This window comes from Thermobia domestica, chromosome 1 (genome assembly GCF_964235325.1).
Source record: "Thermobia domestica chromosome 1, izTheDome1.hap1.1, whole genome shotgun sequence".
Classification (NCBI taxonomy): domain Eukaryota; kingdom Metazoa; phylum Arthropoda; class Insecta; order Zygentoma; family Lepismatidae; genus Thermobia; species Thermobia domestica.
This window is the reverse complement of record NC_137454.1, coordinates 39,976,899-40,001,376: the sequence shown is the minus strand read 5'-3', so window position 1 is coordinate 40,001,376 and position 24,478 is coordinate 39,976,899. Positions and strand designations below refer to the sequence as shown.

The 24,478-nt window shown below is 36.0% G+C and overlaps 2 protein-coding genes across 3 annotated transcripts in view; one reads left to right on the top strand and one right to left on the bottom strand.

The window, feature by feature from the left end:
• The window catches only part of LOC145666001 (uncharacterized), a 258,937-nt gene that overhangs the window by 68,889 nt on the left and 165,570 nt on the right, over window positions 1-24,478 (bottom strand). The window contains exon 4 of the mRNA XM_081733108.1: window positions 20,133-20,224. Coding sequence (XP_081589234.1) covers window positions 20,133-20,224 — 92 coding nt within the window. The remainder of the gene's footprint in view (window positions 1-20,132; window positions 20,225-24,478) is intronic.
• LOC145684461 (uncharacterized) lies at window positions 1,024-6,348 on the top strand. Of its 2 annotated transcripts, XM_081756893.1 has the most exons (3): window positions 1,052-1,117; window positions 1,987-6,028; window positions 6,170-6,348. In XM_081756893.1, the coding sequence occupies exon 2, from the start codon at window positions 2,049-2,051 to the stop codon at window positions 5,871-5,873; it is 3,825 nt and encodes a 1,274-aa protein (XP_081613019.1). In that variant the 5' UTR covers window positions 1,052-1,117; window positions 1,987-2,048; the 3' UTR covers window positions 5,874-6,028; window positions 6,170-6,348. The 2 variants fall into 2 exon arrangements, with proteins under 2 accessions (XP_081613010.1, XP_081613019.1); XM_081756884.1 differs by having other exon boundaries at window positions 1,024-6,028.

Below are 24,478 nucleotides of genomic sequence, written 5' to 3'. Positions count from 1 at the left end.
CCTTAAGTTTTTAGAAATTGCCAAATTTAAACATTTGGTATCATAGTACTGGACCCTAATATATATTACTACAAAATTTGGGTGGTCCACCTCGTTCCCTTTTAGGGTGCATTTTGTTCCGCTTTAGGAGTGAACCTTGCAATCGTCCCGAGTTTGATTCTTGGAAATGTTGAATTTAACGTCCCCGCGAAAACGGTGAGAGATGATAGGACGAAACATGAACTTACTTGACTGAGGATTGAAGCAGTGACCTCATACAGTAGAGAGACAAGCGCTGAGCCATCGTACACGTGTGTTGATTACTATGCAATAGTCCCGAGTTTGATTCTTGGTGCTAGTTTCAGGAAATGTTAACGTCCCACTTGAAACGATGATGAGAAATGAGAAAACATCATAAACTTACTTGCTTGCGGATCGAAGCAGAGAACTCACACATCAGAAAAAAAAAAAACGCTGAGCCACCGTACTCCATTCAGTGCGAGCAGTTTTGCGTATGAAAAGAACATGAACAGATTATGTTACATTACTACACATTTCTGCTTGTTGTTACGCATAGAAGCTTGTTATTGTGAAATTGCAGAATCTGCTTTTACTACATCAGCATTTTTTTTTTTCTCAGCTGACGGACTTTTAAAGCTCAACTTTACATTTTTGTAAAAGACAGTTTCGTAACATATCGATGAGTGTTACATTTTTTCAATCAAGTTTAAGGAAAATGAATCACATTTTAGATGTGTTAATTTGAATGTCGTAAGAAACTAACGAGTCAACGGTATGATGTCATGATCAAAAAATTGCGATACTAGATGTCGTAACGATTGATGTGTAAGGAGAAAAAACGTGAATAATGTCACAACCAATCAGATTGCTTCTTACATCACGTTTCGGCTCATGATACATGATGAAAGCTGTGTTTTCATTGGTTCTCCGTGATGTCATTGATTCATTTTCCTCGTTTCTGATTGGCTGATAGTGTTGTCACTTTATAGTTGAACCCGTTTCAGACCTAAATAAAATTCTTAATTTCATTTTCAAATCCTACTTCCACGAAGTTCGTGAATGAACGTAGGTGTACCTCTAGTGACAGCGTGACTTTACTCCGTTCCTTGAATTTGAGGTAAGTATCGACTGCGTTTTCTTAACATCAATGGAGTGTTTTTTGCATGAGGATAACATTGTTATCATTGTTTTATTTTAGTATGAAATATTTAGCAAATGGAAGAATAACTTGACCGGGGATCGAATTAGGAATCCCACACATTAGAAGTAAGCACAAGAAATTTGTTGATTTTGGTTTAGCGTCCCTTCAGTAGTGGGGTGCTAGGAATACAGCTTAATGTTGAATCTGAGCGCATACTGGGTGTTGAACCCGGGCCACATCCCACACATTAGAAGTAGGCACGAGAAATTTGTTGATTTTTTGGTTTTAGCGTCCCTTCAGTAGTGGGGGGCTAGGAATACAGCTTAATGTTGAATCTGATCGCATACTGGGTGTTGAACCCGGGCCAGAGGTGCGTAACGCTAACCACTTAGCTCAGTTTCTGAAAGTAAACAAAGAAACTACGCACGAATTTGTTCCCTACAACGTGAGACGTGGACTTGCAGTTTAATGTGGGATCTGATCTCCCGCCGAGTCTTTCTTGCCTTAGCTCGAGAAAAGCAAGCGCATGAGATTTTGTTTTCGTTTCATGTTCGTCATATGTTTTAAAGTTCAGTGTCAGAGGAAAAAATGCTTACTACAATGATTCTTTCAGCACAGTTAGAAAAACAATTTCATTCATTCTTTTTATCACTACAGAAACTTAGGTCATTTACATGTTGATGTTGGTCCGGGTTTGATTTCCAGTATGACGACAATAAAAATTTTAACAGTAAAACTATTTGAGATATGATCATTCTTTTAGGATTGATCGTGTAGTCATTTTGATAATGTAGTGATCTCTGAATTCAATTTTAATTCGTGCTTTTTTTCTCTTTTCGTTTTAGATATTTGTTTTTCTTTGCCTATTCCTTTTTTTGCTTACCTTACCTTTTTTCCCTATTTGAATATGGCTACTTCTGGCTTTACTGTCTTGCGAGAAATCAATAGACATTATCGGCGTTTTAATCTTGAAGGACGAATGCTGGAAATTCAAATTAATGCTCCGACCAGTGGCACCGATATTGTGGAGTGGGTTCAGGCCTCCTTTCAACAGATGTTGGATTATTTATTGGAAAACGTCGACGAATCATCGATGGTTGGATTATCGATTTTATCCCACGATGAGAAGAACAAACCGTTTTATCTATCTTTCCGGCATGCAAGTAATTTGACACTGGAGACTTTATGGGCATCCTTTGATCGCATCCTTCAAAGTAACGATAGTTTTCTCATGAACGAACCGTTCATTGTCCATTTTCATCATGTGGATGTGCCCCGTGGATTTGGATTGGTGCGTCGAGGTCTTTTATCAAACGACGAATTATTAAAGTGCAAGAAAGGCATTCTACGAGTAAAAAACACCGACAAGAAATGTTTAGCGTATGCGATTGTGATTGCTATTGGCCTAAAGAAATATAAGGATACAAATAAAAAAGTTTACGATCAATATCACAACCAGAGAAAGTGTGTTGTTATTCCAGCCGTACATGAACTTTTGTCCAGATCATCAGTGAATTTAGAGCATGGGGGATCCGTGGAAGAATTACGACAATTGCAACGCTACTTGACAAATTATAAACTTACCGTGTACACCAGCTTTTCCGGAGAAGATATTCTGTATGAAGGGCCTGGTGGCGAAGACAAAATTCCAATCAATTTAATGTGCATCAATTCTCATTATGACATCATCACGTCATTAACGTCGGTTTTTTCTACCAACTACTATTGTGCTGCATGCCATAAAAAATATGATCATCGTAATGCACACGTCAAGAACTGTTCGGCCATGTGTGAAAAATGTTTGCAGAAACCGCCATGCAGTAAGACCAATACGGAGAAGCAGTGCCTAGAATGCAATCGTGAATTTTATGGTGAAACATGCTATACAAATCATCTGACTGTACCATACCATAAAGGCCAACCAATATGCAAGATGGTGAAACAGTGTTCCAAATGTCTACGCATTTATTCGTTTGTCCATACAGGGGAAAGAAAACATGATTGTACTGATTATTTTTGTAATGTGTGCCATAAACACGTTACGTCTACCCACCAATGCTACATGAAGCCTGATACGACTCAATTAAAGCCTGGAGTTCCATCAGTGTTACATGCCAAGAAAGCTATGATTGTCTTCTATGATATCGAAGCCACACAGGATACTTTCTTCGATGAAGACACGTTCATTCATAAGCCCAATTTACTGGTGGCCCAACAAGTATGTTACAACTGTGTTCAAGATGAGGATATACATCATCCGTGTGAAGTTTGTGGACAGCGAGAACATATTTTTCAAGATGATCCGATCAATGCCTTTCTTGCGTATTTACGTCAACCACGACCCAGCATCAAACTTATTGTATCTTTGGCACATAACTGTAAGGGATATGATGGTCATTTTATTCTTAAATCTTTAGTGGAAGAACATGAATTGAAACCTACTTTGATCTTGAACGGAGCAAAAATTTTAAGCATGAAAGTGAATCACTTATCGTTTATTGACTCCTTAAATTTCATGCCAATGGCTTTAAGTAAATTATCCAAGGCATTTCATTTACCCGCGACCAAAGGATATTTTCCACACTTTTTTAATACTGCTGCAAATCAAACGTATGTGGGAAAATTACCGGACATCCATTATTATGGTGCAGATGAAATGAAAGTGGATGAACGAGAAAAATTCATGACATGGTACAACGAACACCAGAACGATACGTTTATTTTCCAAAAAGAATTGGTAAACTATTGTATCCAGGACGTCAACGTACTTCGATTGGCTTGTATATCTTTCATGACCACTTTTGAACAAGAAACTCACGTCAATCCTTTCCTGGAGGCTATCACTTTGGCGAGTGCGTGCAATTTAGTATTTCGACGAAATTTCTTAAAACCTAATACTATTAGCATTCTTCCTGCACGAGGATACCGTCACAGAAACAATCAGTCACGGATTGCTTTGCAGTGGCTTGCCTACATGGAAGAAAAAGAGGGCCATTCAATTCAACATGCTGCGAGAGGAAAGGAAGTTTATGTTGCTGGTTTTCATCTGGACGGTTACTACAAAGATCCTGACACTAAAGAGGAACACGTGTATGAATTTGAAGGGTGCAAATTCCATGGCTGTCCTCTATGTGTCCCTACAGGCCGTGATCAACCCATTTATGAGAACTCCGAAGAAACAATGAACTATCGCTACGAGAGAACACAGCGTAAAATGAAGTTATTACGATCCATGGGATATAAAGTACATGAAATGTGGGAATGTGAATTTCGTCAAGTGTTAAAATCCAATCCAGCATTGGCCTCTTCTTTAAGCACACATCCTTATACTAATAAGACACCATTAAATCCAAGAGACAGCTTCTATGGTGGCCGTGTTAATGCCATTAAATTGTACCACGTCGCAAATGAAAATGAAGGCGAAGAAATAAAATTCTTGGATATCGTCTCCCTGTATCCTTATGTGAATAAATGTGGACGGTATCCAATAGGGCATCCACGAATATATCTACAGGGAGATCCAGAAATGCCCGACATTCAATATGTCAACGGATTGGTCAAGTTGAAGATCTTGCCTAGCAGAAATGTGTTTCATCCAGTGCTGCCATTTCGTTCAAATAAGAAGTTGTTGTTTCCACTTTGTGCTGCCTGTGCCACAGCATTAAATCAAGATTCTGAATGTACACATTCGGACAGTGAACGAAGTCTAACAGGAACATGGGTGTCCTATGAAATTCAAAAAGCCATTGAAATTTACGAAATTTGGGATTACGACATCACCGTATATGATCCAGAAACCAAGACTGGCGGATTATTCAGCGAATACATTAATACATTTTTGAAATCTAAGCTGGAAGCTTCTGGTTGGCCTGCCAATTGCGTCACCGAAGAAGAAAAGCAGCAGTATATCCAAGTGGTACAACAACGGGAAGGCATAACTTTAGATGCAGCAAATATAATGACAAATTCAGCACGTCGTAGTCTTGCAAAGCTCTGTTTGAATGCCTTCTGGGGACGACTCGCTATAAGAGACACTTTCAGCCAAACGACCATCATTAACGACCCCAAAGAACTGTATCAAAAATTAACTGCTCCAGACATAAAAGTCAACCAAATTTTACCTGTTAACGATTCGATGTTATACCTTTATTGGCAGTATGAAGATGATGTTCCAGTACAAAATCACAATGCTAATGTTGTCCTTGGAGCATTTACAACGTGTCAAGCTCGTCTGGAACTCTACAAATATTTAGAACTTCTGCAAGAAAGAGTATTATATTTCGATACAGATTCCGTAATATTCACGCAGCGACCATCACAGCCCACAATAGAACCAGAAGTATTTCTTGGTTCAATGTCAAATGAACTTGAATCAATTGGACCAAAAGCATACATTAAAAAATTCGTGTCTGGTGGCCCAAAACAGTACGCCTTGGAAATCTACAACCCCGACACGAAATCAACCAGTTATGTATGCAAAATTCGTGGATTCACACTCAATTATACTGCAAGTCAAAAGTTAAATTTCAATAGTCTGGAGCAAATGATCATAAATCAATCGAGTGAAAAAATCTCCATTAGCACGCCGCACAAAATTTACAGAACCCACGATCATCATCTTGTCACAAAACCTGAAGAAAAGAAGTACAGTTTCAACTATAAAAAACGCCGATTAATACCAGACACATACGAGACATTGCCCTATGGGTATAAAAAAGCCAGAACAGAATAACAGCCATATTTTCCCCTAATCCCACCAACATCACCTCCCAAAGACGGGGCAAAGAATCAACGCAACACGGGACATGCTTCAACGAGGCCACAGCGGAAACAAACCTCAGATGACATCACCTTGCAGAAACCCGTGGAGAAAAAAAAGGAATTCAGGTACGTCACATTTGCTTTTCTTTTCTCACCTCACTCTCTCTTGATCAGTTAGTTCGATGTTAATAATCTGTTTTTCTTCTTTCACAGGAAACAAAATAAATATTACCATGTATATTCATATGTTTTATTTTCTCTTTACAGAATTTGTACCCGTCACGGACACGTCTTCCTTTGAAGAAAAAAGAAATTCTGTATTCTATTTCACATGCTAAAAATAAATGTACAAAAACATGATTCTGTGTTTTTATTTCACATCCTAAAATCAAATTCTTTTTCCTGTACTGCGATTTCAATTTCTTTTTTCTGAATCAGTTTACCGATAAAATAAATCAATGTTTTGCGAAAAAAAAAATCAAACTAAATTTTTGTTTCAGAAAATTTTTTGTGTACGAAAAAAAAAACTGATTCAGAAAATTTTTGTGTACGAAAAAAAAAAATGTTTTCAGAAAAAATTTTTGTGTACGAAAACAAAATTCTGTTTCAGAAAATTTTTTTGTGTGTACAAAACAAAAACTGTTTCAGAAAATTTTTATGTACAAACAAAATTCTGTTTCAGAAAAAAATTTTTATGTACAAACAAAATTCTGTTTCAGAAAAAATTTTTGTGTGCAAAACAAAATTCTGTTTTCGTCACGAAACTGCTCCGACTAAATGAATCGATTCATTCTGATAGTGTTGGCAACACTGGAAAAATTTCGGTAAGTATCGCTCAGACCCTGAGTTACAGCGAACACAACTAGATTCGAACCAACAACCTTACATGTCTGATTCATCTCTAAATACAGCCAACTAAACAATAAGATTGTGTGTATACGTCAATGCTAGCACTGAGTCAACAAGGTTTTCTTCAAGGTCAAAGTTGCACACGAAGTAAAAAGATGACAACGCAGATCTTCTATCTTTCTATATGAAACATAAACCTAGTGTAAACTGCTCGCACTGAAATGTGTAATGTAACATAATCTGCTCGTCTTCTTTTCATACGCGAAACTGTTCGCACTGAATGGAGTACGACGGCTCAGCGCTTCAATCCACAACGAAGTAAGTTCATGTTTCCTCCTATCATTTTTCATCATCGTTTCAAGGGGACGTTAAACTCAATATTTCTTAAACTAACACAAAAATCGAACTCGGGACCATGACATAGTAATCAAAAAACTGAACTTCTCAATGGGCCATAGTGGCTCAAATATGTGAGATCTCTGCTTCAATCCGCAAGCAAGTAAGTTTATGATGTTTTCTCATTTCTCATCATCGTTTCAAGTGGGACGTTAACATTTCCTGAAACTAGCACCAAGAATCAAACTCGGGACTATTGCATAGTAATCAACACACGTGTACGATGGCTCAGCGCTTGTCTCTCTACTGTATGAGGTCACTGCTTCAATCCTCAGTCAAGTAAGTTCATGTTTCGTCCTATCATCTCTCACCGTTTTCGCGGGGACGTTAAATTCAACATTTCCAAGAATCAAACTCGGGACGATTGCAAGGTTCACTCCTAAAGCGGAACAAAATGCACCCTAAAAGGGAACGAGGTGGACCACCCAAATTTTGTAGTAATATATATTAGGGTCCAGTACTATGATACCAAATGTTTAAATTTGGCAATTTCTAAAAACTTAAGGGGGCGGGCCAAGGTACCATTCCCGGGGGTTCACATATGTACTTATGTTTCATAATAGGGAATGGACTCCTATACATGGCCATATAACCATATAAGGTAAAAAAAATGAAATCTTTAAGTTTTACGTCCCATGTTTATGCCGGTTTTGCTAAAGGAGACGGTGATAATGAGTGAAATGAAGAAAGTAGGAGGAAACGGGAGAACCCCGAGAAAACCCACGAGCACGGTGTTTGTCCACCACAAAGTTCACTTGGCGGGGGCTGGGATCAAACCCGGGACCCCAAGCACCAGAGGTGAACGCTCTACCACTGAGCCACCGCGCCCCCCCAACCATATAAGGTAATAGGATCTCATCCAAGGAAATGAATTAGGTCAAAAAAAAAAAACGAAACACGTGGTACAACGTAATGCTTACGTTTATATTTTGGCAGTTTTATACCCCTAAAAGGGAAACGAGATAGACCACCGAAAAATTTATAGTGATCTATATTAGGGTTCTATACTATTATACCAAATGTTTAAATTGGGCAATTTCCAAAAAAAATTTAAGGGGTGGGCCAAGGCACTCCTGCCGGGGTGCACAAATGTACCTACGTCTTACAATAGGAAATAAACACCTGTATACACCCATATAAGGTAATAGGACCTCATCCAAGGGAATAAAATAACCAAAAACCAAACACGTGGTTGTACTAAAATTTGGCAATTTTGTACCCCCTAAAAGGGAACGAAGTGGACCACCCAAATTTATTATAATACATGTTAGGGTCCCGTACTATAATACCAAATATATAAAAATGAGCAATTTCCAAAATTTAAGGGGTGGGCCAAAAGTACCCCTCCCAAATTTTTAAAGGAGTGCACAAATATACCCATATCTTATGAAAGGTAATGGACCCCTATACATGACCATATAACTATATAGGATAATAACCTCATCAAAGGGGATAAAATCGACCAAAAACCAAACACGTGGTACTACGTATTGCTTACGTTTATATTTTGGCAATTTTGTACCCCTAGAAGGGAACGAGGTGGACCACCCAAATTTATCATAATACATATTAGGGTCCTGTACTATAATACCCAATGTTGAAATTGGGCAATTTCCAAAATTGAAGGGGTGGGCCAAAGTACCCCTCCCAAAAATTTCAAGGGATGCATTAATATACCCATGTCTTATAAAAGGGAATGAATCCCTGTATACGCCCATATAACCATATAGGGTAATAATACCTCATCCAAGGGGATAAATTAGGTCAAAAACCTCCGAAATTTGAATTTTTGGCAATTTTTTACTCATAAAAGGGAACGACATAGACACCCAATACTGATAGAGGTACATACTGTGGTCCTAGGCTACCACACCCAATTTTTAGATTTGGCAATTTCCAAAATTTAAGGGGTGGTCCTATGTACCCTGCCAAAATCTAGAGGGGTGGTCCTAAGTACCCCTAGGTCATTGACACGGGCCAGGGACCATGGGTCCTGGGGGGGGGTCCTATGTACCCCTGCCAAATTTTAGGGGGTGGTCCTAGGTACCCCTAGGTCATTGACCCCGGCAGGGACCCAGGGGCAGGGACCCAGGGGCCAAAAAGTGAGACCAAGTCATGCGATTACTACTCTCATACACAAGGAACGATACGGAAATGAGAATTACAGCACGTATCGTATTTGTGTTTTCTCTCTTTCTTTTGTAGCTCTGTCATAGTCATGCTGTAGTCATATTCATAATATTGTTGGTAACCATGTAACAGACATTTACGCAGGTTGTTATCTCACCGAGAAATTTGCAGATAACTTATCGCTTGAAGAGAGGTAGAACGTAAGGAAGTGAGCTCAGTTAATCAGTTTGTGTGGGCCGTCGGAAATTCATCGCGAATTGGGCTCTATATGGCGAACAATAATGAATCACATTGATGTGGCGAAACTTTCGCAATTGTTTGTAGGGAAGGATATTCATGATAATGAACATAGTAGTCAACCTCAACACAGATACATGAATTGATGACATAATTAAACAAGACAGACGAATACAAAGCTGAAATTAGTACGTAATGTGAAGTTGAAATTTTGTATGTTGTTGTACGTGACATTCTAGCTGACGTCTTGGGTTATCGAAAAGTCGCTTCACGATGGGTACCGACGACTTCAAATGATGAACATAAAAATAAACGCATGACTAATTGCTTAACCCATCTTAAATGATATGTAACTGAGAGTAATGCATTTCTTTAGCAAATTGTGGAAGATAAACTCAAGTAGACAATACCATTTGCTGAAAAAGTGCTGGCAATCATATTTTCAAGTTCAAAAAATGCCATACTGGTTGATTTTATATCGGATGAAGCCTCTATCAATGTCAACACATACGCTAAAACACTGCAGGTTCTAAAAAGATAGATTAGGTAAAAGAAAACTCGAACTACTCACCAAATAAATTGTACTGCTTCATGATAACGCGACTTCACATTCGGCTGCCACTAGACATGACATTGTGGGTCGTTTTGGATACCATGTACTCTAACATCCAGGAGCTTGGACATTGATTTTTTTGAAGAAAACTCTCAGAGGATGTTGGTTCCATTCGGATAAAGAAGTTTAGCATTAAGTACAACCGTGGCTTTGACAACAGGGTCCTATGAGATAGCCTATACATTATTAATCTTGTGAAAAGCATAACCGAATGGGAAACTGTTGAAACTAGTTTTGTGTTTATCATCGTTCATACTGTAACACATTTTGAATTTTCTTTATACAGTGCGTGTCAATATTCCTTTCAAAGTATTCTTCTCCAGAGCCAATGAGCTTTTGACGCTATCGTCCACAGTCAAGACAGACCCTCTGCACATTTAGGGCCTTGTTTATTATCGCAACGTAAATTTCTCCAATTTCAGAACGCGTGTTTAGAAAAGAAAGGAGACTTAAACTGAAATGAGGTAAATGAAATGTCAACTGATTTCGACATACATTGCAAAACAGGAGATAACAGGTTTCCTGACTCTTTTTTAAAATTTTCTTCTGAACTCTCTTTTCAAGTGTACTGATGTGAAAGGTGCATAGTTGCAGTGGTCATTGTTTTAGTGTACTTCTTTTGCACACATTTGGACGAGCATTCACTTCTTTGTTTAAGCAGGGTAAGCCTGCCATACGTTCGGTAAAAAACGGGACAGTCCCGATTTTGGATTCGAGTGTCCCGCGTCCCCATAAATTTAGTCGGGACAAGCAAATGTCCCGTATCCTATTTCTGTTGTCAATATCAGCTTATCGACTGGAAAAGCTGTTATTAGTAAATGAACAATAAGTTGTAACATGAAACAGCTCCAAGCAAGTTATCTCATACCACTCTCACCGATTTCATAGTGAGCAAACCTATAGAGTACACTGTAAAAAATGAAGTGTTGAAACAACACAAAATGACTACCACTTTAATATGCTACTTGTGTGTTAATTCATACCAAGCACATCGCCTTCCAAGCATATCAGAAATAACTCGTTACTATCTGAGAGAATTTGCATTGGTATTTATGGTTTAGGTAATATGAGCAAAGCTTTGTGAAATATATTTGGCACTTTTACCAAGTAAAGAATAATGTTCTATGAATTCTGTAATCGGTCACAATAATATTGTCGTAAACCTGTGAATCGTCTGAGAACAGTTAGATATATAGGCAACGGTCCTGCCATCTTCTGTTCATATGTGTTAAGACACAAGAATAGCAGAATTTTAAAGAAAATAGATGGAATCACTGCTAACTGTGTAACTGTTGTCAGATGATTCACACTTTTACAACAATATTATTGTGACCGATTGCAGAAAACATACAATGTTATTAGTTAATTGCCACAAATACGAAATATATTGTTGTAGCAAGGCTTTGCTTATACCAAACAATAAAAAACCATGCAAATACTCACAGCCAGTAACTAGGTATTTCTAATATTCTCTGAAGGCGATGTGCTTGGTGTCGAGTTGACACACAAATAACACGCTAAAGTGGTAGTCATTTTGTGTTGTTTCAATACCTCATTTTTTGCTGTGTAGACTTAACAGCGCAGAGTTGCAGTTGTTCGTTGGCAGTCAAGGGGATCTGCAATCTTTGATTAAGTGCATAAACTGAGCTGTTTTTGATAATATATCACAAGTGAAATGTTCCGCTTTTGTATAAACAGGAATGCCTAAAATAAAGTGCACTTTTTTTTTTCCAATTTGAAGCTTATTCAGATGAAAAAATCCCACGTAAAAGCAAAACGCTCATAAGAATTCTCCAGAAGCATGTTTCCTAAGAACAGATTGTACTACAGATTGCTCGTTACCTTTTTGAATCCATTTCAGATAATGCAGTGAAAAGGTTTCCCAAAAAATTTACTGTGTTGGAATGTTTGTGTATCTGTGTGGGGGAGGAAGATCGAAGGTGTCCCGTATTCTCATGAAAAAATATGGCAGGCTTAAAGTAGTGCAGCAAAAACATAAAAAAATAACCAAACAAATAAATGTTAAATGTATCACACGAACACAAAATGTCACGGAGTAAGCAGAGTTATCACGGAATAGCCAACGCTATCACCGAGTAACCAGAGTATTTTATGCAACATAACTTCGGTATTATTGTGTTTAAATATAGTTAGCACAATTATCATAATTTATTCTTCATTTGGATTAGTGTTTGACCGTTCATTACATCCTTGATTCATTATTATAACTGATACTTATTTCCATTTCACAGATAAATTGTAAAACTATTACGGAGTAATCAGGATTTACCCTATATGGAATGTGCAATATAACATACCATACCATGAAGTTAAGGAGTAGTTCACTGCCATGTGATGCTAAATTTCTTTTCTGTGAAGATGACGTAAAACCTAGCAGGAATTGATAAGAGACTTTCTTCCAAAAATATTTGTCCGTAGGGGGAGAGGTAGTCAAAATGTGGATTTGCATTATAACAATTTTTGCTAAAGAGTTGCACAAGAGTTGCACGTAACCACAACTTAATTTTCCGGAACGAAAAGGCGATTGACCAACTCTTTGGGAAGAACAAGGAAGCCGATTTCTCCGTAAATTTAGGGGGCCCATTCAGATGCAGAAGGTGTATATATATATATGAGGATTTTAAGACAAATTGCATTCAAATTATGCCAAATATTGTATATTCATAAATACAATAGGGGCCCACATGAGCTTGGGGGGTGGCCCCTCCAGGATCGGCGCCCTTGCGGAAGAGTGCCTAAAAGAAACACTAATTGATAACAGTGAGGGTTATTTGAATTCTTACCGTTTGTAACTAGCTCCATAATATTAAGATGGAATCCATAATATTAACGCAGACATCTCCATTAAAGCTGCAACCAATCAATCAATAATAAAGTAGTAACAGCGCGTAACTATCTTTAACGTTGTTGATAGGTCAAATTAAATCTTACGAACTTTACCTTGGGAACGAGAATAAAGATTCGACAGAATGATGGATGTTGATAATTTTGAACGTGACTGTATAAAAAATTATATTGTTTTGTGGAAGTCTTTAGTTAAAAATATAATAGAAACTTTCTAGAAATCAGTATCAGAGAGGAATATCAGAAAGTTACCCCTTCCCCATCCACAAACAAGAAAAAGCCAACATAAAAGCTATCTCCTGCTTTTATCCGCTTGATTAACCTGACGTTACTGGGACCGTTTTCCTGTTCTCCACGTGGCGAAAGGAGTCCAATATTCGTCAAGGCGCTTGAAAGCTTTCCCGAGAATCTACGCTTCGATCGAATGTCTTCAATCTTAGCTGATAGTCCTGGTCAACACTCATTGTTTGCTTTTCTCTATTTTTCCTTCCATTGAAGGTCATTGTTTACCTACTTTAACCACGAATTGTAATGACGGGAGCCCACGCAAGAAGAATGGTTACTTTGAAAGGAAAGTCATTGGGATTGGTTTGTTGTTTACGGTCTTCAATTCTCTTCATCACCATCCACATTATCACACTTTTTATTTTAACATCGTCTAATTTCAACGCCCATACTATTAAAATCCCGAAAGCTCAAATCTAAATAAGTAGTACTCAATTATATTTGAATTCCAAACACAATATGCACAAGTGTCGGAAGTCTCAGAGAACGGCTTTGTCCGTCAGTCTGTCTGTCTGTCGACAGACATCAGAGCAAAAACTCGGTAAGAGATATAGGGATCACGGTAGCTCATTGTCAAAGCGCTTACCTCTGGTGCGTAGAGTCCTTAGTTCGATTCCCAGCTAAGAAAGTTTGGTGGATAACAACGTGTCCGTGGGTTTTCTTAGGGTATTTCCCTTTCCTCCAACTTTCTCATTCCCCAAATTATTTCATCGCCATTCATTTGTCTTAATTATCGTCTCCCTTAGCCTAAAGGGCATAATCATGGGACTTTAAACTGAAATATCAAGAAATATCTCATTTATCTCCCTTGTAATTATCTCATTTATCTCCCTTAACCTAAAGGGATAATTATCTAATTTATCTCCCTTATTTATCTCCCTTGTAATTATCCCATTTATCTCCCTTAACCTAAAGGGCATAATAATGGGACTTTAAACTGAAATATCAAGAAATACCTCATTTATCTCCCTTATCTCATTTATCTCCCTTAACCTAAAGGGCATAATTATCTAATTTATCTCCGTTATTTATCTCCCTTGTAATTATCCCATTTATCTCCCTTAACCTAAAGGGCATAATAATGGGACTTCAAACTGAAATATCAAGAATTACCTCATTTATCTCCCTTAACCTAAAGGGCATAAATATCTAATTTATCTCCCTTATTTATCTTCCTTGTAATTATCCCATTTATCTCCCTTAACCTAAAGGGCATAATAATGGGACTTTAAACTGAAATATCAAGAAATACCTCATTTATCTCCCTTATCTCATTTATCTCCCTTAACCTAAAGGGCATAATTATCTAATTTATCTCCGTTATTTATCTCCCTTGTAATTATCCCATTTATCTCCCTTAACCTAAAGGGCATAATAATGGGACTTCAAACTGAAATATCAAGAAATACCTCATTTATCTCCCTTAACCTAAAGGGCATAATTATCTAATTTATCTCCGTTATTTATCTCCCTTGTAATTATCCCATTTATCTCCCTTAAATTAAAGGGCATAATAATGGGACTTTAAACTGAAATATCAAGAACTATCGAGAAACGTTTTTTTTTGCAATCGATTCAGGGTTCCAACAATAGATTCAATTTCATACCTTAGTCTTGTATTCAAACCGGAAGAAGTAGAAATTAACCATTTCCGGTTTCAATGTTGATCGCCATAGAGCAAAATTAGTACTAGACAGCGACAAGCGTTTTTTTTTAACAATTCAGTGTTTTAAGAAAAAATATAATCTAATAAAACCGGAAGTGGTAGAACATTACTACTTCCGGTTTCAATACTGAAGTCCATAGAACATAAACCGTAAGTGTCAAGCTGGATTCGATAACGACTCAACATCAAAGATCATCTATACCCGATTCTCTCTCTTTGTACCTAAACCGGAAGTGGTACAAATTTACAACTTGTTCCAGTTTTACTATTGATTTCTACAAAGCACAAACAATAAGGGACAAGAAGAGGTTTTTAAAAAAATTTTTTTGATCGATTCAGCGTCTCAGGAGTGAGCTTTAGCTTGACATTTATCTCTTCATATTGAAAACGGAAGTGGTAAGAGTCTCTGTTTTGCGGTTTCAACACTAATTGCTATAACAAAAATTGTAATAGATAGCAACAAGTTTTTATTTTAGCATGGATTCAGTAATACAAGAAGAATACGTGTCGACTCTGACTTTATTATTTTTTTTGCAGCTGGAAGTACTAGACATCAACTACTACCTCCAGTTTCAATATTAATCTTCACAGAGATTGCAAGCAACAAGAGATAGTGAATAACGGCTTTTTTTTTTATATCGATTCATTGTCTCTTTGTTCTTACCCTTCTGTTCTAACCAGAAATTATGTATCAATATGTATGCTTGCAGTTTAGTATTGAATTTTCAAAGTTTGCAAGTATACCACACTGTGAATCGATTGCTTTTCTTTCTTCCCCACTCGTAATCCTAACAGAACTTTTCAATTTAAGGATACACCCCCAGATTTAAGCTATACATGCCGTAAGACGGGGTTATTTTGCATCAGATTTAAGGAATTTTAAAGAAAATCGCATGTAGCTTACAAACAAAATGATTTAGAACACTGTATTTTAAACATATAATAGCTAGATGTATAAGGAAAACATTGGTGCAAGTTCATTAGTAAATGTTCAGTATGGCCATAGTTATTGAAATATAAACTTTGGTGCAAAGTTGTCCCTATGTGGGGATACTTTGCACAACATACAAAAAATATGTTCAACATATGAACTTAATGTTTATGTATATACAATGTTTTCCCTACAGTATCTATTCATTTCACTTCCTACACAAAACTGCATGCAGTCTACAAAATATTGATATTAGAATGATGGTACTGGTATCAGTACTTAATGGATTATCGATATTTGTAAAGAAAATTATGTATTTTCTAGTACCAGCACACGAACCACGAAAATTTACCATACGCCCACAAAACTGCCAACTCAGGAACAGAAATAAAAATCCCCGTTAAATGATTTGCCTTGGTTGTTCTTTATGTCCAAGGACAAAAGTATTATCCCAAACGTAATCAGTGGATTATTTACAGGGTTTGGGGTTTTCAGGCTGAAGCCCACCCACCTTGAATGATTTCTTTTTAAAATATCTAATGTTAGTCACTCCTATACGTATAAGCTTCAAGTCCACGAAAAGTCTGGTGATTTCTTATATATATATATATATATATATATATATATATATATATATATATATATATATATATATATATATATTTCTGAGTGAAGCCCCTCTCAAACTATTTTTTGGCTCTACCACTGTTCATAATTTATTTTCCAACAAGAAATCCATTCCGGGTTACTTTGGACCATGCAAAGTAACCTCGTTAGAGGCTGAAACCGCCTTCTTCCAGTTTTATTTTTTATGACTTTAAAAACATTTCACAGTTTAATTTCAACTATTGCTTCAAAGTCTTACTCTACAAAGTAGTATTCTACGAAACTGACTTAACTTTGACGGAAATTCTTGTAGGTGATATTTTTCAAATTTTGTCGGACTTCACAGTGACTGCTTTACGTACCTCTACAACAACAAACTCCCCGGGTAATTAGAACTGATGTTAACCACCAACCTTATAGCCAAAATACAGTTAGATGTTCTATCTTACGGTGTCAGTTGAAACTTTCTCTTTACAGTTCATGGTTTTACCGACAGAGCACTCTTTTCATATTTTGCGCAAAGTTACCCCTGATGTGCAAAGTAATCCCGTCTTACGGTACTTTATGTAGCTGTACCACAAATAAATACCACGTTAAACTGTAGGTCCATATCTCGTATAGCCTCGCTGTTAAATGTGACGCCAAATTCAAATCCAATCCAATCCAACTCTACAAATGGGAATAGTTCAATCCGAATTGAGGAGTTTGATGCAATAAGAGCGTAAGTGAAACATGCAGTTGGAGAAAAACTATGTTGAAAATATAAGTAGTGTTTTTTTCTTACATAAAACAATGTAATATGCAGTGGCAAAGGGTACTATGAGGCTCTGAGGCCGGGCCTACCCTGTATATTTTCTTTATCTTTGGTTTGTTATAAATAGCCAATACTTCAATATTTTGTTCTTTTTTTTTTTGGTAAAAAATAGTACGTTGGAAACACGTGAAGGCCTTTCCGTCTGAGCCTCACCAGCTTGCGAGATAGTCTTACGATCTATGCTGCTCAGGGATATTGTTGAGATTGCACGCATTCTTGGGAAGGTGTGAAGGCTCGCCTCTGCAAGTTTAGTTTTAGCGTTGAATGTATCTTTCAATGCTAATATGTTATAAAATGATTTCCTTGACACATAGTAAAAAGTTTCTGTATAGAATTATGTATTTCCATTAGTGATAACTTTTTATATTTAGGAGTATATACCAGGAGTTATTCAGAGAAGTTGGTTTTTCCTATATGCGGCTTGGTCCATAATAGCTTGTACCATACAAGTTTGATCCATTAAACGTATGTATAAATTTACCAAACGCTACCGTACAGGATACAATAATAATATTTGTGTGTAATTTTCATTGAGTTTTCCATTTCATAGAATCAGTGGGGTATTTACGATTTTGTTCGAGGGACTTTGCTCCTTGCGGGAGAGGCTTTGCTGACTTTATTCTTGGAAATATGAAAGTTGTGCAATATATATGAAACAATAAAAATTTCGGTGAGTGTTTAAGCCCAGAAGCCACCCCATTAAATATGCCACTACGTAAACAATATAAAATATCTTGCGTTGATTCAAATGAAGTTCCTTCTGAGCATTAACATTTCTAGTGAAGTTATTGTCACGTGATGCATTAATTAAATACAGTATTGTACTTACTTTAAAGTGGAAGATGCAAGTAACAAACGCTTATCCAAGAAATTTGACAGCTATCAGTAAGAATGTACTTTCTTTTTCTCTTCCTCTACTTTCAAATGTGCAGAAAATGAAAATGAAAACAGCAAGTGAGGAGGAAGTTTCCTCCATTCCTCCTGCAAATCGCAGACAAAAAAAAAAAAAAAAAAAAAAAATGAACTGCACATCAAAACATTTGTAGTGGAGCTAAATGGGAATATTCCATTGATACATATAATGTGTTTTCCCCAGTAAATATTTGTTTAATAATAATAATAATAATAATAATAATAATAATAATAATAATAATAATAATAATAATAATAATAATAATAATAATAATAAAAAATAGATTTGGTAGTTTTTTGTTTAACTCGATAACGAAATTAGAATTCTGACTATAATTTTAAACATTTTATGATACATTACTGTTATTTGTGTTATTAGTTTATCGGGCCTACCCTACTTGTGGGATTACGCTTCGCCACTGGTAACATGCAGCATTTTATTCCTATATTGAATTGAAATGTTACCACGAGGCTAAACAAGCATGGCAAAAGCCACTAATGCGTTTGATGCAAAAAGGGCGTAAACTTGCTTACTCCCTTATCACATCAAACTTCTCAATAGACTGAAATAGTGATGACGTTAGTTCCTTTACGTTACCATGGTGGTCGCCATGTTTTTTTTTCTATAAAAACGCGTGAAGAGAATGGTGTATTTTAAAGTTTAGTACAAACAAGGACAATGGCAATAAATTTAGTTACAATTATAAAATGTTTTTAACTACTAATAAAGTTGGTGGGAAATGGTATAGATTTAGAATATGGAAATGCGTTTAGAAAACTACGAATAAACTCAAGAAAATTAATAAAGAAACACTAATAACTAAGGAACTTATTTCTAAAAGCGCCACATCTCTAAGTGATAAGGTAGAAATCAAATAATTAATGTAAAAGTTATTATCATATAATTCACTTTAAGAATCAACTATACACAATATAAACTCTTTAACGTGCAAATTGGCAAACTGTCGGCACAAGGAAAGCTGTAAAAATATACGATTTTTAAAAGGGAAAAAAAATTTTTAGAGCAATATTAATTCTATTGGCACATTTACTTTCTTTATGTCCACTTGTACACAATTTAGTATCTACAATATTACAAAATAAACAAAAAAAAAAAAAAAAAAAAAAATATACAAGCCTTTGGGAATTTTCAATCCAGACTATCAATGTATATTGGTCAGATATTTTCTTATATTCCCTATCAACGTTTTTTTAAGCATTTAGAAACAGTACAATAAGAAAACATCCAATCATAAAAGGTTAACCCATATATTTTAAACAACAGTGAAACATTAATCATGTTCACGTACGCAACGTTGTGATACTTATATTAATGAATCAAAAATTTCCTAGAATTATTTAAGGTTAATATCTGAGTATGAACAAGATGAGTACATTTGTTTTCTCTTTGTGCTTTTTAGTTTCATTGATTAGAAATGTTTAAAAAGAAACAATAAATATTTCATTCACTCTAATGTTTGCAATTCAAAATAGTTCATCTCTGTTTTCGCTTTGCATTTAGGTGCTTTGTTATTTAGGGAACTTGTTGTTTAGAAAACAAAATGGCGATCACCATGGCAACGAAAAGGATGTGACGTCACACTATTTCAGTTTATTAATGTATATACAAAGAAAGGGTAAGTTTATAGCAGCGCAGAACAAAGGTTTATATATATATATATATATATATATATATATATATATATATATATATATATATATATATATTTTAGCTATTTTTGTATTATCAAATTCAACATTTTTGTATGCAGAATTTTGGCGGCCTTAATGAAACGTTTTCGAGTTCCTCCTAATTTCCACGAAATTTACACTTTATTGTGATTCTTATAATTTTCCTCGAGGTCCCTTGAATAGTCCAAAGGCAAAATAATACTGCATACACTTATGTGCTCATAAATTACTTACGGACATTTCTACCGCAGGATGATCCACAATTTCCAACTCAGATTCCTCCCCATCCAACATAACGGAAACGGTCTTCTTACCAAATTCATCGTCTGAAATGAAAAAGATCAATTACATGGATCAACAGTAATCCCAGTTGACTTATTTAACAACAATGTATGAATCCATTTTACACTCAAATCATTAAATTATTTGTAAATTTCACAGAATAGCAGTAATCATTTTACATTCTCTCATATTATTAGTACAATTTAAACTCCTGCGTTACATAGACGAAAGAAAGTTACAGAGGTGTCTTTAAACTACAGCGTTACGGGAACGGGTAAAAGTTACACTACTGCAATTAAACTCCAGCGTTACATGGATTGATAAAAAAGTTACAGTGGTGTATTTAAACTCCAGCGTTACATGGATTGATAAAAAAGTTACAGTGGTGTATTTAAACTCCAGCGTTACATGGATTGATAAAAGAGTTACAGTGGTGTATTTAAACTTCAGCGTTACATGGATTGATAAAACAGTTATAGTGGTGTATTTAAACTCCAGCGTTACATGGATTGATAAAAAAAGTTACAGTGGGGTATTTACACTTCAGCGTTACATGGACAAGTGAAAGTTACACAAGTGTATTTAAACGGTGCAACACTTTAAGTGGTACCCGCGGTGACTCAGTGGTAGAGCGTTCACCAATGGTGCATGGGGTCCTGGATTCGATCCCAGCTCCCTCCAAGTGAACTTTGTGGTGGACGAACACCGTGTGCGTGGGTTTCCTTGGGGTTCTCCCACTTTCTTCATTCCACCATTTTATTCATTTCTCATCATCACGGTCCCATTTAGCCTAGGCGACATAAACGTGGGACGTAAAACTCAAATATTTCATTGCATTTTTTCCGAATATTATTAGTTTAAATTTCAATAAGTTCACTTAAGACTAATACGAAACGCATAATAAGATTTTAAAAATTCGATCTTACAAAAGTGCGGTACAAAACGTGCCATAAAAACCTATTAAATTTCATATTATCATTTACAAATATAGAGAGTATTTTGATATGCAAACGTATCCGATGTTCTTGTTGCTAATGCAAACTTCTCAAAGTTTGAAGCGAGGAAGAAAGAAAAAGAAATATCGAAATTCAATAATTGGCCACTGAAGAAGATAAATCGTCCGTACGAGTGAATATATATCATTCTGATGTTACTACACATATTAGTCTTAGTCGATCACTTGATGCTTTTACGGTGATTGGAGGAAGGTCCTTGGAATTGAAAACTCCTTCGATGCCAGTAAAGAGAATGCAGAGAAATATAATGCATGTTTGAAGGTAGATGAGTGAAGATGTCATTTCAAAGCTAACTGCCTGACAACGGAAGCTGAGGAGGAAACTAAATTGACCATAGGATGTGACGTCAAACATTTCTTCTTTTTTAAATCAGTGCTTCACCTTTAACATACAAGAAGAAACAGACGTCGAAATATAGGGAACTGATGAAGGGAACGAGAATAACGAAGGAACAGGATTAGCGAGAATACGTAACTGAAGGATTTCTTGCTGAGATACACGAAAAGGTTCTCAAATTTTGTCCACCAAGAGGAAATATGTCCCACTTAACTGATAACAAATTTAGCTTAGAAATTTCCAAAGGCCGAATTTCGCAAACCAAATCCTATACGATTCGTGAAATTCAAACTAGAGAACCAATTTGACCCAGCAATATAAGTAATACGTTCCCTTTCTTAATCCGTGCTCTTCTAAAATTTAAATTAATTCTTTCAAAAATTAAAAATTCAAATGGAAACAAAGTTACAAGGAATTTAAAATTTGACTTTTTTCAAAAGAATTATTTCGAAAAAGTGTTTAGATAAGTATTATGGGTAAAAGTTGTCTGTGCGAGACACGTTATTATTTCTTATAATCTTCGAATACACTCTGAATAATTGGTCAGGTTTCTCCCTCTGCAAAACACGTCATATCTCTCCAGAACTGGTAGTTGATGGCCGAGTGAACTTTCTTTTTTCTTCACAATCGCAATAAAGTTCTTATCTTAAGACAGAAGGTGGCAATGCTGATGCGAGAAAGCTCATTCAGCCATGAAACAATTACGGAGAGATGTGAAGTGCAATACTGACTCGCTTGGAGAGAAACCTGACTAATTATTCAGAGTGTATTTGAAGATTATAGAGATAATAACGTGTCCCGCCCACACAGACAGCTTTTACCCAGTATTACATCCAATTACGTACCGTAAGTGGCTTTTAGTAAAGATCATACTGTCGTTTATAGTACTATGATATTTCTTACCGTTCCGAAGATTTGCTAAACGTTGTTACTGCCTAGATGGCGGCGCGGCGTCTTTTTGAGAACTTTATAAAAATCTTGGTTTCCTTTGTTTCTGGAAGTGGATGTCGGTGGGTGTAATTACAAGTTCCTGTAACTACATAATTTTGAACAGTATTGCAAACTTTGCCAATGTTTATTATATCGCAGGGACAGGTTGAGATACCAAATTGCTGTACATGACATTATATGTCTCTATATATTGCAAACCTTTCTATGCTATTGGTTGTGGTACTTACCTAAGTAATTTTCTCTAAGCACCTAAGTGTAGATAAGGTATTCTGAAACATGTAAAAAATTCAATCCCTTGTAATTTTGTTCCTAATTATTCGAAATACATCATATCACGATCACAGTATAAGACACTAACGTGCTTTTGATGTGCATTGTCTTGTGGGTCTCACTTGCGTGATTAATGTGGTAGAGCCTTTTAAAATGTTTGTGGTATTATAGCTTCCTCAGATTGCAAAACTAAATAATAAATGTAGTATTTTAACTTTTAGTTTCATATGCAGATATGAAATGTGTAATAACTTGACGAAATGCCATTTGAATACCCATGTATGAGGGCTGCTACTAACAAGTAAACCTTACGTTTGGGTGAATCGAGTTGCTGACTGAGACACATATGAGAAAGTAGTACTAAATGTGGTCAGTATTTCAGTGAAGTTTTAGGTGCGAAGCTCCAGGGGTTTAGGAGATACAGCTACCAGAACATCACATGGAAGTACAGAATATTCTTCATACGGTTGGAGGTAAAAGCTCTGTAAGACCTCTTGTAACGACAAAAGGTGAATAACAAATATATGGGTAATTATTAGGATTAGGGGGAAGTCATATAGTAAGGGTATACCTGACGGCGGCCATCTTGAAATCCGCCATTTTGAATTAAAGTTAAGTTTTAAAAATAGGAATAGGGTCATGTGGTACATGATTTAAGGCGCAAATTTAATCAGCAGAACAATGGTGACGTTAATTTTGATTTACGCGCAATTGGTAAAAAGTTACAGGGAAATTAAATATTATTGCAGTATATGTATTAGTCCTTTACCCCACCTTGTAAATTTTGTGTTAATGATAATAATTAAATAAAAAGCAGGTGGATAAATATTAGGTCTATGGTAAGAGTTGCCTTGATGGCGGCCATGTTCAAATCCGCCATTTTGAATCAGACAAAAGTTTTAAACAAAACGCATAACAGTGACACCTTATTAATAGCAAATTTTACCATAACTCCAACGGTATAACCATTTTTGCTTTATCATTAACCAGCATTTGTTATCGCATAAACAAGTTGCTAATTTAAGGAAAAATGACCAAAGTGGAATTGAGTCATAATTGAACTTGGGTCTTTCTTCCAGAAAGTCCTCAATTAGTACAATCAGTATGCAGTTCGGAAAAGAGTGCATGACTTGCACAAATGCTCTGCTCACAGTGAGCACACCTGACAAAGACAATCGAGTTACACTTGACACATTTGTCGTTAACAATTCCGTCAAAGCAGTAGTCGTAAGGAGCGATCCATTTAATTTTGTGCTGGTTAATGATAAAGCAAAAATGGTTATACCGTTGGAGTTATGGTAAAATTTGCTGTTAATAAGATGTCACTGTTATGCGTTTTGTTTAAAACTTTTGTCTGATTCAAAATTGCGGATTTGAATATGGTCGCCATCAAGGCAACTCTTACCATATACCTAATATTTATCCACCTGCTTTTTATTTAATTATTATCATTAACACAAAATTTACAAGGTGGGGTAAAGGACTAATACATATGCTGCAATAATATTTAATTTCCCTGTAACTTTTTACCAATTGCGCGTAAATCAAAATTAACGTCACCATTGTTCTTCTGATTGAATTTGGGCCTTAAATCATGTATCACATGACCCTATTCCTATTTTAAAAACTTAAACTTAATTCAAAATGGCGGATTTTAAGATGGCCGCCGTCAGGTATACCCTTACTATATGACTTCTCCCTAGTCCTAATATGTACCATTATATT